General features: G+C 46.2%; 1 protein-coding gene across 1 annotated transcript in view; it reads left to right on the top strand.

Annotated features, from left to right (window-relative positions):
• Positions 1-1427: 1427 nt before the first annotated feature.
• Positions 1428-14789, top strand: part of LOC125447514 (ras GTPase-activating protein nGAP-like) — a 98927-nt gene continuing 85565 nt past the window's right edge. The window contains exon 1 of the mRNA XM_048521956.2: positions 1428-2046. Coding sequence (XP_048377913.1) covers positions 1578-2046 — 469 coding nt within the window. The 5' untranslated portion in view covers positions 1428-1577. The remainder of the gene's footprint in view (positions 2047-14789) is intronic.

Here is a 14789-nt window from a genome sequence, read left to right as displayed (position 1 = left end):
TTCCTGCTGCTTTGATAGTAGAGTTGGCCTTTTCTTTAGTAAGAATGACTCCTTGTCCTTCAGGCTATTCTTGACATGGCAAGATATCAGGAGAAATCATGACTTCGAGCCATGTTCAGATTAGTTAAAGTGCAAACCACTTCCTGTATCATGTTTAACATGTGATGGGTACATTCTTAGTAACGTGGAAGCACACCAGCAGCTCTGAGAAACATCTCATTGCTGTTTCACATCTCTAATATTACTGCTTTCTCTGATAGTCTTTCATGTTGTAAATGTACATGCAACCAGCGTCAAAATTCGACTGGGAATCCTGTACAGGGATGTTGGCATGGGTGATCCAAAGCCAAGTCGAAGAGGTGGGATTTAAGGATTACTGTAAAGGAGGAGAAAGAGACAGAGAGAGACAGGGGGAAAGAACACAGAATAGTGGAGAGATCTAAAGAGGAAATTGCAGAGCTCACTACCTGTGCAAGACTAAAATTGGGTCTTACTATATTCTTGATGTGACAGTAGATACACTGTTTTAGACGCCAATGATCTTCCTGGTGATTTGAGGGTAAAGTTGGTCTTTCTTTGTCCCTCAGGCACTGTCTCCAACTGTGGAGAGATGAATTCAGGGATGTACTTATGTGCCCCATGCTGGGCCAGCCCCGAGACTTTGGGAGGCCTCAGGGGTTTGAAGGGGCTGCAGAATGAGGCCGCGATAGGGCTTGAAGGCGAAGGTGAAACTGAAACATTGGTCAGGGTAGGAACCGATGACAATCAACCATCACAGGGAACGATGGGTGAACCTGGTGCAAGTTGAGATGTGGGGAGCAAAATTTTAGATAAGCCTTGGAAGGTGGACAGTGAGAAATTGGGTGGCAGGAGGCCAAGGGAAACCCTAGAATGGTTGTGTTCAGATGCATCGAAGGCATGAATGAGGGTGAGGTGTCATTGGGTAGAGTGACACACCACACAGAGGAACAGAAGTGCACTGTGTGGCCTTTGTTTATGTTGTTCATTGCTGGATGGGAGCATGTGCTTTCCAAACTGTGCTGGCACAGAGGTGAGGAGCAAGCGTACAACTGGCCCAGAATCTGCCGAGTTGAATAAAATTGAACCTTTAGCCCTAAATGAAGGAAAGAAGCCACTTTAGCTGAAGAGCGAGGCTAGAAATGTGGTACAAATCTTGCTGTAGGAGGCTCTGTCCTTTTGAGGGGCGGGGAGGATCTCACACATATATGAAAGAGAGCAATCTGTCTAATCTCTATCCATCTGACCTTGTGGTTTACAGTCTCCTTTTGTGTCCCTGAGCGTGATTGGAGCTCTCCTTTAGCTTGTACCCTCCTCTACTTCCTTTTTCAACAGATGTATCAAAAGAGCACCTTTTAAAAAATAAAAGAACACCCACCCACACACACGCATACACACACGCACACACACACACACACACACACACACACCAAAAGGAGCACGTCTCTCTGAACTGGGGCCCTCAGCGAACGTGACGCCTGCTCTCGCTGCCTCTCTCTCTCTCTCATCAACCAGATACAATCAACAGGGAGTCACTTTTCTCGCCTGGTTGCTTAGCAATGGACGTGGAGCGGAGCTCGGCATGCGATGCGGTGGACCCTCCTGAGAAGCAGAGTGGGGACAACCCGTTGGGAGCTTACAAGTGGTTCACGGGATCCAAACCAATCACCAGAAGGGGAGAGGATGGAGAGGAACAGGCAGCTCCGAGGGAGGAGGTCAGGGGGGAAGCTGAGGTGGAAGAGGCAGCTCTGCAGGAGAGGAGGATGGCTGAGAGGGAAAACCCCGAACGACATTATCTGGCCCATGGTGAAGGGCAATCACTGCGACCTGTGAAGGACCCACTGTCCAAGAGAGCAAGCTACCAGCGCACTGAGTCTGAGCCTTCCCGACCCAGCAAGGGCCCTGGAACTCTGAGGAAGGTGAAGTCAGACTCGGCTGAAAGGTTTCGGAAGTTTCTGAACTCGTTTTCTAACCGGTTGTCCCGGAAACGTTCCTTCCAGGAGCCAGCCTCAGAACATTCCCAACAAGGTACGTGCCTGTACCATCAACATGGGCAGTTTAATGGGGGACAGGATGGGATGGGAGGGGGGGAAGGCGGGGGCCATGCTTTTTCTCTCCCTCTGGGTTGTTTCTGGTGCCTTCAGAGTGTTGCAGGGATTTTCTGAGCCCCTGTGTTATTTGGAGCAATGTGGGAGCTGAACCCTGGGGCCTCCTGGCTTAGAGGTAGGGATGCTACTGCTGTGTCACAGGGGGCCCACTTTTCAATGTGTTGTGTACGAACGTGAGGGAGGTCAAATTTCCTTGGCTGGGGAGGGGAGGGTGGGAAGACAGTGCTTTCTCTCAACCCATTGGTGAGTTTCTGGAGAATAGCTGAACAAATTACATCCACACGGTTGGTTGATGGAGCCATCCTGAGATTATTGGAAGGGTCTCAGATATAGATATCAATGGAGCCTCGGTTTGGAAAGTTCGTTCCACTCCCAGAACCTGCGTGGGAAGTGGATGACAGGAGTTACCGGTTATTGGGTGGGATGGGGTGGGGCGGGAGCAGTTCTATCCTTGTGCATCTTGGCTAAAGGTTAAGAAGAAAAGACTTTCATTTCTATAGTGCCTTTCATGATCTTAGAACCTCCAGGGTCTCTTACACTTTTGAAAAGCCATCACAGCCGTGCACAGCAAGCAACGATTTGAGATTTTGAAGCAAGTTAGGTAAATTTTTTTTGGGCATCAGAGGATGAGTTTCATCGAAATAATGTGGCAGTGACTTTCCTCTCCATCGGCTTTCCAGCTCAGGTGAAAGATAACATCTCAGTACTCAATCAGTGTCGAGGGCAGCCACATGGTTAAAATAAGGACAGATAAGGTGAGAGCTGGTGGTTTCGCTGGCATTTAGCTCAGCTTTTAGAAGTCTGTACATTCTAAAAGGAAGGAAGACCACAGGAAGTAAGGAGCTGCAGTGTCGAAGGCTCTGAAAAAGAATTGGTTTGTGTGTAACTGCGCCCAGCCTTGTTTCAACTCTTTGAGAGTCAGGCAGTTCAGTGGGAATTCTGCAGTGGGTAACTCAAATTCTGTCCACAAGGATCAATTCAAGAGTGTGATGGGATATTCCCCACTTGCGTGCATGGGTGCAGCCCCCAGTAACACTCAAGAAGCTGAACACCACTCAGCCATCCAGTACAGTCAATCACTCTACTGTTGGTGTAAAGTGGCAGCAGTATGTGCCATACACAAGAGGTGCTGCAGTGACATGCCAAGGCTCCTCCAACAGCATTTTCTATATCTGAGACCCTGGCAATCTAGAAAGACAGAGAGTACACCAGATGCATGGGAATGCCATCACCACCTGCCAGCTCCCCTCCGAGCTATTCACCATCCTGACTTGGAAACATGTCACTGCTCTTTCAGTGGCGCTGGGACAAAATCCTGGGATTCCCTCCCGAACAGAACTGTGGGTGCCACACCCACCCCATAAACTGCAGAGGTTCAAAAAGGCAGCTCACCACGGCTTACTGAAGGCCATCTGAGAGCAGGCACAAATGCTGAACCAACCAGCAGTGCCCACATCTGGCCATTAAACCAATAAAAGAAAGAATGGAAGATAATGTAAGACGGTGTGTTTACAGCTTAGAAACAACGAGATGTAAACAGTGAACAGTTAAATATTAAAGAGATAAGCATATGGTAGAGAACATAAGAAATACGAGCAGGAGGAACCCACCGGCCCATCGAGCCCGCTCTGCCAATCAATAAGATCATCGCTGACCTTTTCATGGACTCATCCCCACTCACCCACCCTACAGCGTAACCCTTAATTCCTTTACTGTTCACAAATCTATCCATCTTTGCCTTAAAAATATTCAATGAGGAAGCCTCAACTGCTTCCCTGAGCAGGGAATTCCACAGATTCACAACCCCTTCGGTGAAAAAGTTCCTCTTCAGCTCAGTCGCAAAACCTGCTCCCCCTTATTTTGAGGCTATACCCCCTCGTTCTTGTTTCACCCACCAGTGGAAACAACCTCCCTGTTTCTACCTTATCTATTCCCTTCATAATGTTATATGTTTCTATAAGATCCCCCCTCATTCTTCCAAATTCCAATGAATATAATCCCGATCTACTCAGTTTCTCCTCATGAGCCAATCCTCTCAATGCCAGAATCAACCTAGTGACCCTGTTCTGCACCCCCTCCAATGCCAGTACGCCCTTTCTCAAGTAAGGAGACCAAAACTGTGCACAGTACTCCGGGTGTGGCCTCTCCAGCTCCCTATACAGTTGCAGGAAGTAAATAAAGGAACCACAAAGATTGCAGCAGAGAGAGAGAGATGGAACTGTAAGTTTGGGACCTGGGGCTTGAGAGGGAAATTCTAACAGGAAAGCTCCCTCAGAGTCTCCTCCCAATTCTGAGATTCCTGACCTTTGCTCTCTTCACCCAACAAGCCAGGAAGCTTTGGTGAAGCATTCAACACTAAGGTCAATGATTTTGTTCCAATCTGGATATAGAGAAGAGGGGGAAAGGCAAGGCTATGGTGTTGAGGTGCAAACCTGTTTGGTCCATTTGAACAGCAGAGCAGATTCGAGAGGCAGAATGGCCTCAATGTGCCCTCCCTGTCCTTGAAGGGGGTGAGCATGATGTTTCTTGGTGAAAGATTGAGAGAAGTTGTGATGTCTCAACTGCCAGGCCATTGGAGATTTTCTACTGTAGCACAAATACAACTGGGCCCGCTGCGGTGCTAGCGCATAGGAGCAGAATGTGCTGATGTTATCAATGACCTTTAGAATTTTAGTCGTACCCTCAATGAGTTAGATTGAGAGTGGAAAAAGAATCAATAGCTACTGAGGGCTAGTCAGGTACAGTTCAGCAGGAGGTACTGCTGACTGGGTAAAAGTAGGATGGTGGAACAGGCCGGGAATGAGAATATAAAAGTCCTCCACATTGTAACAGACGTTGGGAGGATGGTGAGCTAATATTTTAAATGAAGCAATTCTCCAGAAGCTCTCTGGGGCAAGACTTTATTGTAAGATCATAAGAAATAGGAACAGGAGTAGGCCATTCAGCCCCTCAGACCTTCTCCACTATTCAATAAGATCTTGCCTGACCTGACCAATTCTTCTGTTGCTGACTGAGACGGAGGTACCAGGCAGACTTCCTATCTTTGCTTCGAGCACTGCATTGGAGCTTTTACATTAACCAACGGTAGGGTTGCAGTCAGACACTGCATCTGAAAGTTGGAACCTCCGACAGCGCAGCACTCTCCCCCCGGGATTGCCAGCCTCTGTTAAGAGTCTCTGAAGTGGGACTTGAACTCATTAGTCTGCCCTGCTGGGTATGGAAAGTTTGTCTCATGAAGAAAGGCTGGATAGGCTGGGACCTTTTTCGCTGGAGTGTAGGAGGTTAAGGGGCAACCTAATAGAAGTGTACCTTGTACCAAGGTGACTAAAGATGAAAGGTGCCTGTTCTCTGAGGCACTGCAAGTAGAAGTTACACTTTCCCTTCCTGCAGAGTGGCAAAATTGTCCAGTTTATAGATCCAAGCCATTTCATTCCACCCAGATACTTTCCTGAACTCCCACACGGCTTTGAAGGGAAAGCTAATGGATGGTCTGACCCTCAGTTCCAACCCCAATCTCGTCTCTCTCCATTACAATTATTACTATTTTCCCCTTTCAGTGTTACCATTAACAACATTCCTTCTCAACAACTTTCCTCTTCTAAGCTTCATTATATGCCATTCTACATCATCTCCCCCGTTCCTGCTTGCTTAATCTACTGAATGTAAGAACTTAAGAACATAAGAAATAGGAGCAGGAGTAGCACCTCTGCCATTCAATAAGATCATGGCTGATCTTTTCATGGACTCAGCTCCACTCACTCCCCTTCACACCATAACCCTTAATTCCTTTACTGTTCACAAATCTATCCATCATTGCCTTAAAAATATTCAATGAGGAAGCCTCAACTGCTTCACTGGGCAGGGAATTCCACAGATTTGAAACCCTTTGGGTGAAGAAGTTCCTCCTCAGCTCAGTCCTATACCTGCTCCCCCTTATTTTGAGTCTATACCCCCTCGCCCACCAGTGGAAACAGCCTCCCTGCTTCTATCTTATCTATTCCCTTCATAATTTTATATGTTTCTGTGAGATCCCCCCTCATTCTCTTAAATTCCAATGAATATAGGCCTAGTCTACTCAATCTCGCATCATAAGCCAACCCTCTTAACTCCGGAATCAACCTAGTGACCCAGCTCTGCACCCCCTCCAGTGCCAGTACATCCTTTCTCAGGTAAGGAGACCAAAACCGTACACAGAACTCCAGGTATGGCCTCACCAGCTCCCTATATAGCTGTAACATAACCTCCCTGTTTTTAAACTCCATTCCTCTAGCAATGAAGGACAACATTCCAGTTGCTTATTCTATAAGGCTCATTGCATCATTTATTACCTGCATTACTCAAGGGGCTGAAAGGCCTCCTGTGCCATTGGATTACTTCCTCATATGATTAGATTCCCTACAGTGTGGAAACAAGCCCTTTGGCCCAACAAGTCCACACCGCCCCTTGGAGTATCCCACCCAGACCCATCCCCCTATAAACCACACATCCCTGAACACTACGGGCAATTTAGCACGGCCGATCCACCTAGCCTGCACATCTTTGGACTGTGGAAGGAAACCGGAGCACCCGGAGGAAACCCACGCAGACACAGGGAGAACGTGCAAACTCCACACAGACAGTCGCCTGAGGCTAGAATCAAACCTGGGTCCCTGGTGCTGTGAGGCTGCAGTGCTAACCACTGAGCCACCGTGCCGCCCAAAAGTCAGTGCTAGATTTGAGAGAGCCTTTAAGAAGACAATTCAAGGGTCTTTCTCAGTTATGGAAGAGCATACGAAATGGGAGCAGGAGGAGGCCATTTGTTAAGACTAGGGTCCAATCTCCTACCTCAGTGCCACTTTCCTGCTTAATCCTTGTTTTCTCCTTCCACCCCTGAAATCTATTGACCTCTATCTCGAACATGACTGAGTTTGAATAATGCATAACTCTCCTGGTCTCAGCCTTAAATGACTCCCATTACTCTGAGGCGCTGATCTTTTGCATGTGAGCTGACCAGACAAGGGTGGGGTTGGGGGGGGGGTGGGGAGGTGGTGTAAAGGTTTCTTGACATCCATTCTGTCAAACCCTTTAAGACTTTTATGCATTTGAGTGTGATCATTGGCTTCTAAATGTATTTTTATCACTGCATCCGGGGTTGTGGTCTGAGACGAGAGCTGTCTGGTTTCACAATGCGTGTGACGCCAACAGTCAACATTCAGATTAACAAATCTAGAACAGAACATGCCACCGATCAGTGCTGGGAGATTTGGAAATTTGAAGCTTTGTATTGTGTTAAGGGGCAGTACTCTGTGTTCTGGGCCCACTGTTCCTGTGCTACAAGGCCGCACATGTATGAATGGTTCCAAAATGAGGTGAAATCTACTCTCTATTGTGTTTCTGACAGATGTAGGGCTCTTTCCAGTCACTCTGAGGGTAACGTTTCCACTTCGCCATGCTAGACAGGGTCACATTACAGAAGAATCTGATTCTAATGTTGAATTTGAATGAAAGTTCTTGCCTGCCTCAGATACAGCCCTATTAACAAGCACAGTTGGGAGTAAGAACAAATTCTACCCGCCCCATTCACACTTCCTGTGTGAGGCTGGACTCGTGATTGGTTCCTTAGGGCATGAGATCTCATCAAGTATCTGACTTTCCAAGAACTTGCATTCATATCACATCTTCAATGCTATAGGCATTTGAGGCACTTCATGGGAGCCTTGTCTGACGGATTAAATCACAACCAATTGATATTGGGACAGCCTTGATTGGAGAGCTGGGGGCAGAAATCCAGAGCTTAGGACAAGATTTCAAAAACATTTTCTCACCGTAACCCCATATCGAGACTCAAATTGTTATCATGTCCCAATGAGAGCGAGCAGTAAGGTCGAGAGAGACCTGTGAGGGGAGGAGGGCTCTCACAGAGTCATTGAGTCATACAGCATGGAAACAGACCTTTCAGTCCAACTAGCCCATTCCGACCATAATCCCAAACAAAACTAGTCTCATCTGCCTGTGTTTAGCCCATATCCTTCCAATCCCTTCCTATTTGTGTACTTATCTAAATTTCTTTTAAACATTGTTACTGTAGCTGCTTCCACTGCTTCCTGTGGCCGTTCATTTCACAGACACTTCACTGTCTGTCTAGAAAAAACTGCTTCTTGTGTCCTTTTTAAATCTTTCTCTCTCACCTTAAAAATATGACTCCTCGTCTTGAAATCCCCCATCCTAGGGAAAAGACACCTGGCATTCACCTTATCTATACTCCTCATTATTTTCTAAACCTCTCTGAGGTCACATCTCAACCTCCTCTCCTTCAGTGAAAAATGTCCCAGCTTATCCAGCCTCTCATTACAACTCAAACCCTCCATTCCCAGCAACGTCCTGGTAAATCTCTTCTGAACCCTCTCCATCTTAATAATATCCTTCCGATAACAGGGTGACCAGAACGGGACAGAGTGCTCCAGAAGAGGCCTCACCAACATCCTGTACAACCTCAACATAACGTCTCAACTTCTATACTCAAAGGACTGAGCAATGACAGCAAGCGCGCTAAATGCATTCTTAACCCCCTGTCCCTATGTGATGCACCTGAACTCTTAGTCTCTACTGCCTAGGGCCCTACTTTTAATTGTGTAAGTTTTGTCTTTGTTTGTTTTACCAAAATGTAATATCTCTCATTTATCTAAACGAACCTCCATTTTCAGTCACTCCTCAGCCCATTGGCCCAATTGATTAAGATCTCTTTGTAATCATAGATAACCTTCTTCATTGTCCACTCTCGCACCTATCTTGGTGTCATCTATAAACCTGCGAACCATTCCTTCCATATTCTCATCCAAACCATTTGTATAAATGACAAACAAAAGAGGACGCAGAACCGATCCCTGTGGAACACCGCTGGTCACAGATCTCCAGTGTGATAAACAACCCTCCACCATTACTTTCTGTCTCCTGCTGTCAAGCCAATTTCACATTCAATTGGTCAGCTCTCCCTGAATCCCATGTGATCTGACTTTACTAATAGTCTACCATGCAGAACCTTGTCAATGTGGAACTGTGTCAAAGGTTTCATTAAAGTCTACGTAAACAACGTCTACTGCTCTGCTTTCATCAATGCTCTTAGTTACTTCTCAAAAAACTCAATCAAGTTTGTGAGACATGATTTCCCTCACACAAAACCACGCTGACTATCCCTAATTATTCCTTGCCTTTCCAAATGCTTATAAATCCCACCTTTCAGAATCACTTCCAACAACTTATCCATCACTACAGACTCTCAGGTCTTATGTTCCCAGGCCTCTCCTTACATCCCTTCTTAAACAAAGGCACAACATTAGCCACTGTCTAGTCCTCAGGCACCCCACCTGTATTTATAGATGATACAAATATTTCTGCAACAGGCCCTTCAACTTCCTCTCTAATTTCCCACAAAGTCCTATGATACCTTAGATCAGGTCCTGGAGATTTATCCAACTTTATGTTTTCTAAGACTTCCAGCACTTCCTCTTCTGAAAGGTGAACTGTTTCCAAAACATCGATATTTATTTCTCTGAGTTCTCTAGCCTCTGCTTCTTTCTCAACAGTAAAAACTGATGCAAAATCGTCATTTCATATATCTCTCCCACCTCGTGAGGTTCAACACAAAGGTGACCTCTTTGATCTTTAAGGGGCCTTACTATCTCCCTCTCTCTCTAGTTGTTGTCTTACTCTTAATATGTAGAATCTCTTTGGATTATCCTTAAGTTTATTTGCTAAAGCTATCTCATATCCTATCTTTGCCATGTGATCTTCCTCTTAAGAATGCCCCTGCACTCATTATAATGTTCAAGAGATTCATTTGAACCCAGCTGTTTGTATCTAATATATGATTCTTTCTTATTCTTGACTGGGGCCTCAGTATCTTTATTCATCCAGTGGTCTCTAATCCTACCAGGCTTACCTTTCACAGTAACAGGAACATAATGACTCTGAACTCTCATTATCACACTTTTGAAAGCCTCCCACTTATCAGATGTCCCTGCTGAACGCCAGTTTAGGAAGCGCTGCCTAACCAGCCCATAGCCCCGCAGCTTACACAAGGTGCAGAACCAGGCACTTATTAAAAGAATTTAGGGTCTCTGCCTCCGCCACCAACTCAGGCAGACTATTCCAGACACCCTCTCTCTATTTATTTCAGAGCTGCCTCTCCCCTCCCCCATTTCTGAAGAACGTTCCTGACCTGAAACATCAGTTTTCCTGCACCTCTGATGCTGCCCGGCCTGCTGTGTTCCTCCAGCTCCGCACTGTGTTATCTCTGACTCCAGCATTGGCGGTTCTTACTGTCACTGCGTAAAAATATTTTTCCTAACCCTAACGCTAACCCTAATCCTTCTGCCATTTAGCTTGAATCTATGATCCCTGGTTTTTTTGAACTCTCTGCCAAGGAAAACACGTTCCTTCAGTCTACTCTATCTGTGTCCCATGCAATTTTGTATAACATCAATCATGTTACCTCTCAGCCTTCCCTGTCTGAAGGAAAACAAACCCAGCTTCTGTAATTTCTCCTCATAGCTACAGTTCTCCCACCCTGGTAACATTCTAGTGAATCTCCTCTGCAATCTGTCCAGACAAGTTACATCATTCCTATAAAGTGGTATCCAGAATTGCACACAGTCTGGGTTGTGGTCTCACCAGTGTCATATACAGTTTCGTCATTATATCCCTACTTTTGTGTTCTGTACTGCAAATCTGCCAATGAAGGAGAGTGTTCTACACGCCTTCTTCACAACCTTACCTATCTGTGCTGCTACCTTTAGGGACTTGTGCACCTGTGTGCCAACATCTCTCACTTCACCTAGCCCTCCCTTCTACTGTCTGACCTCCCTAAATGCCAGAAGTCACACAATGCCAGGCTACAGTCCAACAGGTTTATTTGAAATCACAAGCTTCTGGAGCACCGCTCCTTCTTTAGGTGTTAGTGAGAGAGCTGGTATCAGACACAGAATTTATAAGTAAAAGGTCAAAGGTGATGAGGATGTACTAAACAAAACTAAGATGCTGTTAAATCTTTAATCGGTTGGAAGGTTTTAATTGATTAATATGTATACGTAAATCCCCAAATTCCTTTCAAGTCATGGTCCTGAGAGAAATCAAAGAAACCCTATGATGTAGAAACAGGCCATTCAGCCCAACTAGTCCACACTGTCCCTCCAAAAGCATACCATCCAGGCCCATTCCCCCAGCTAACCCACACAACCCTGAACACTATGGGGCAATTTAGCATGGCCATTCCATCCTACCCTGCACATCTTTGTACTATGCGAGGAAACCCACGCAGACACAGGGAGAATGTGCAAACTCCACGCAGACAGTTGCCCGAGGGTGGGATTGAACCCAGGTCCACTGGCACTGTGAGGTAGTATTGCTAGCCATCGTGCCATCCCAGAAGTAAAGGTTTTATCAGTGTAAAGAAGAGGTGACGTTTTAGGTTTGACAAATGCACAACCTCATGCTTATCAGAGTTGAACTCCACCGGCCACTTTGCTGCCCACTCGACCAACCCATCAATATCCTAACTGGCCTCTGGGCAATAAATGCTAGCCCAGTCCTGGGAATGAATTAAAATAAAGATCACAGAATTTTTGATAAGAATAGATGCTGATAGGGCAGGAGGATACTTGTGTAGATGGGATATAAAAACAGAGATTGCTGGAAAAGCTTAGCAGGTCTGGCAGCATCTGTGGAGAGAGATCAGGGTTAATATTTCAGGTTGAGTGACCCTTCCTCAGGGATAGTGGGGTCTGTTCCTGTGCTGTATGCTTTATGTCATTTTATAGTTTCCAGCCAAACAACCCAACTGAGCCAGCTTTGCGTGGAAGGGAGAAGTCTTAGTAACAAAGCTTAACGCTGTGGGATTCATTTTCTGTTCAAAAGATCCAAAGGTCATTGACATCATGAGCAAGGCTGTAACCTTTAGCCAGCCCCAGTTGCAGTGACAATTTGTTCGGTATAAAAACTCCGTTTCAGCGGGTAGACTAACAGTCAGGATTCTCGATTGGGACTGGAGTCACATAAAACCCACATTGGATGAGGATGGTGGGTTTCTTTGCCAAGAGGCTGTCTGTGAACCCCTCGGGTTTCTTATACGGCAATCTCTCAGCTTTGTGATGGCTTTGACCAACTCCAGCCGGTGTGCCGAATGTTTCAGTTGGCACAGCAGCTCTCCCGGTGGTTCCCCTGGATTGACGGTGACCTGTTTCCAGATGGGTGCTGGGAGGGCTGACGAGTTTGTTGTGCTGTCGGCAGACTTATTACACATGGGGCAGACGGTGACCGGAGGGTTGGACTGGATGGCCTTTCTGCAGGGGTGCCTTCCACCGTACCCCCATCATTGTAGCCCCTTGACGCGTTTGGTATCTACTCCAAATGGACGGTACCCACTTTGGCCAGTCACAATACAGGATCAGAGGGGACTGTTTTATACACTGTTGGAGTATCAGTGCATGACAAATCCTCTGCAAGAACCTGGAATGGCCTCTGAATCGGGGTGACACAGAGTTCAGAGACAGATTCGCCATTATGGATTTGCATTGTAGGACAGGATTGAGGGACTGATTGGCCTCCACCTTTCCTATTGCTAGAGGTGAACAGGCCACTGAGTCTAAAGGTACCCCAGCACACTGAGGTAACACTGCCCCTCGACTACAGTACCAAGAGTGTCTTAAAACATACATTTATTGCTCGGAGGTCACATGGGATGTAAAGAGAACGTGTACTTTGGTAGCACCATTCATTGCTTCAGGGCATCTCAAAGTGCTGCTTTACCAAGGTCTTACTATTGAAGCAGAAACATCATGTAATGTAGGAAACATGGTAGCCAACATGTGCACAGAGCGATCCCACAGATAGCAATGTCATAGTGACCATACCATTGGTGTTAGTTTGGAGGTTTCCCCTCTGTTCCTTTTCATGGAAGAAGTTGTGTCGAGGCTATCACTTCCAGGTAAGTGGGCTCAGTTTAATTCCTCACCTGAATCAGAGATGGCATCTCTGACAGGGTGGCACCTCTCTCAGCTCTGATGGTGCCATATGTATAATGTTGTGGTCATGTCCACCGGTGCTAGCTGTGATATTCTGGATGAGTTCACCTGTCCTTCCTGTTGATACCAGTCAATATTGCCAACACCAAGTAAGGAAGGACACACAACCTTCAGTAAAAGCAAGGCTGACATATACGACACAGACTACAGCTGAATTACATGTGAGTCTCTTGTGAGAGCACAGGCTGGACCCAGGAACACGTACACATGACAGCCCAGCTACATACAGCCGAACCGTGCAGACTGATGATTTTTTGACACTGGTTAGAAACTGACAGGGCGGAGCAAATGGCTTGAGGGCAGTTGACCAATCAGGTAGTAAAGGCTTATACAATGTTCTCCCAGTACTGCTGCTGCAACTGTGCAATATTCCCGGTACTGCTCCTGTGATAATCCAACATTCCCCGGTACTGGTCCTGTGATAATACAACATTCCCCGGTACTGCTCCTGTGATAATACAACATTCCCAGTACTGCTCCTGTGATAATACAACATTCCCCGGTACTGCTCCTGTGATAATACAACATTCCCAGTACTGCTCCTGTGATAATACAACATTCCCCGGTACTGCTCCTGTGATAACACAACATTCCCCGGTACTGCTCCTGTGATAATACAACATTCCCCGGGACAGCTCCTGTGATAATACAACATTCCCCGGTACTGTTCCTGTGATAATACAACATTCCCCGGTACTGCTCCTGTGATAACACAACATTCCCCGGTACTGCTCCTGTGATAATACAACATTCCCCGGGACAGCTCCTGTGATAATACAACATTCCCCGGTACTGTTCCTGTGATAATACAACATTCTCCGGTACTGCTCCTGTGATAATACAACATTCCCTGGTACTGCTCCTGTGATAATACAACATTTCCCGGTACTGCTCCTGTGATAATACAACATTCCCAGTACTGCTCCTGTGATAATACAACATTCCCCGGTACTGTTCCTGTGATAATACAACATTCCCAGTGCTGCTCCTGTGATAATACAACATTCCCAGTACCGCTCCTGTGATAATACAACATTCCCGGTACGCTCCAGTGATAATACAACATTCCGAGTACTGCTCCTGTGATAATACAAAATTCCCGGTACGCCCCAGTGATAATACAACATCCCCGGTACTGTTCCTGTGATAATATAACATTCCCGGTACTGCTCCTGTAATAGTACAACATTCCGAGTACTGTTCCTGTGATAATACAACATTCCCTGGAACTGCTCCTGTGATCATACAACATTCCCCGGTACTGTTCCTGTGATAATACAACATTCCCCGGTACTCCTCCTGTGATACTACAACATTCCCAGTACTGCTCCTGTGATAATACAACATTCCCTGGTACTGTTCCTGTGATAACACAACATTCCCAGGACTGCTCCTGTGATAATACAACATTCCCAGGTACTGCTCCTGTGATAATACAACATTCCCTGGAACTGCTCCTGTGATAATACAACATTCCCCGGAACTGCTCCTGTGATAATACAACATTCCCTGGTACTGTTCCTGTGACAATATAACATTCCCGGTACTGGTCCTGTGATAACACAACATTCCCAGTACTGCTACTGAGATAATACAACATTCCTGG

This window comes from Stegostoma tigrinum, chromosome 35 (assembly GCF_030684315.1).
Source record: "Stegostoma tigrinum isolate sSteTig4 chromosome 35, sSteTig4.hap1, whole genome shotgun sequence".
In the NCBI taxonomy this organism is placed as follows: domain Eukaryota; kingdom Metazoa; phylum Chordata; class Chondrichthyes; order Orectolobiformes; family Stegostomatidae; genus Stegostoma; species Stegostoma tigrinum.
Note: the sequence above shows the minus strand (reverse complement) of the source record. Positions and strands in the feature narration are given on the sequence as shown.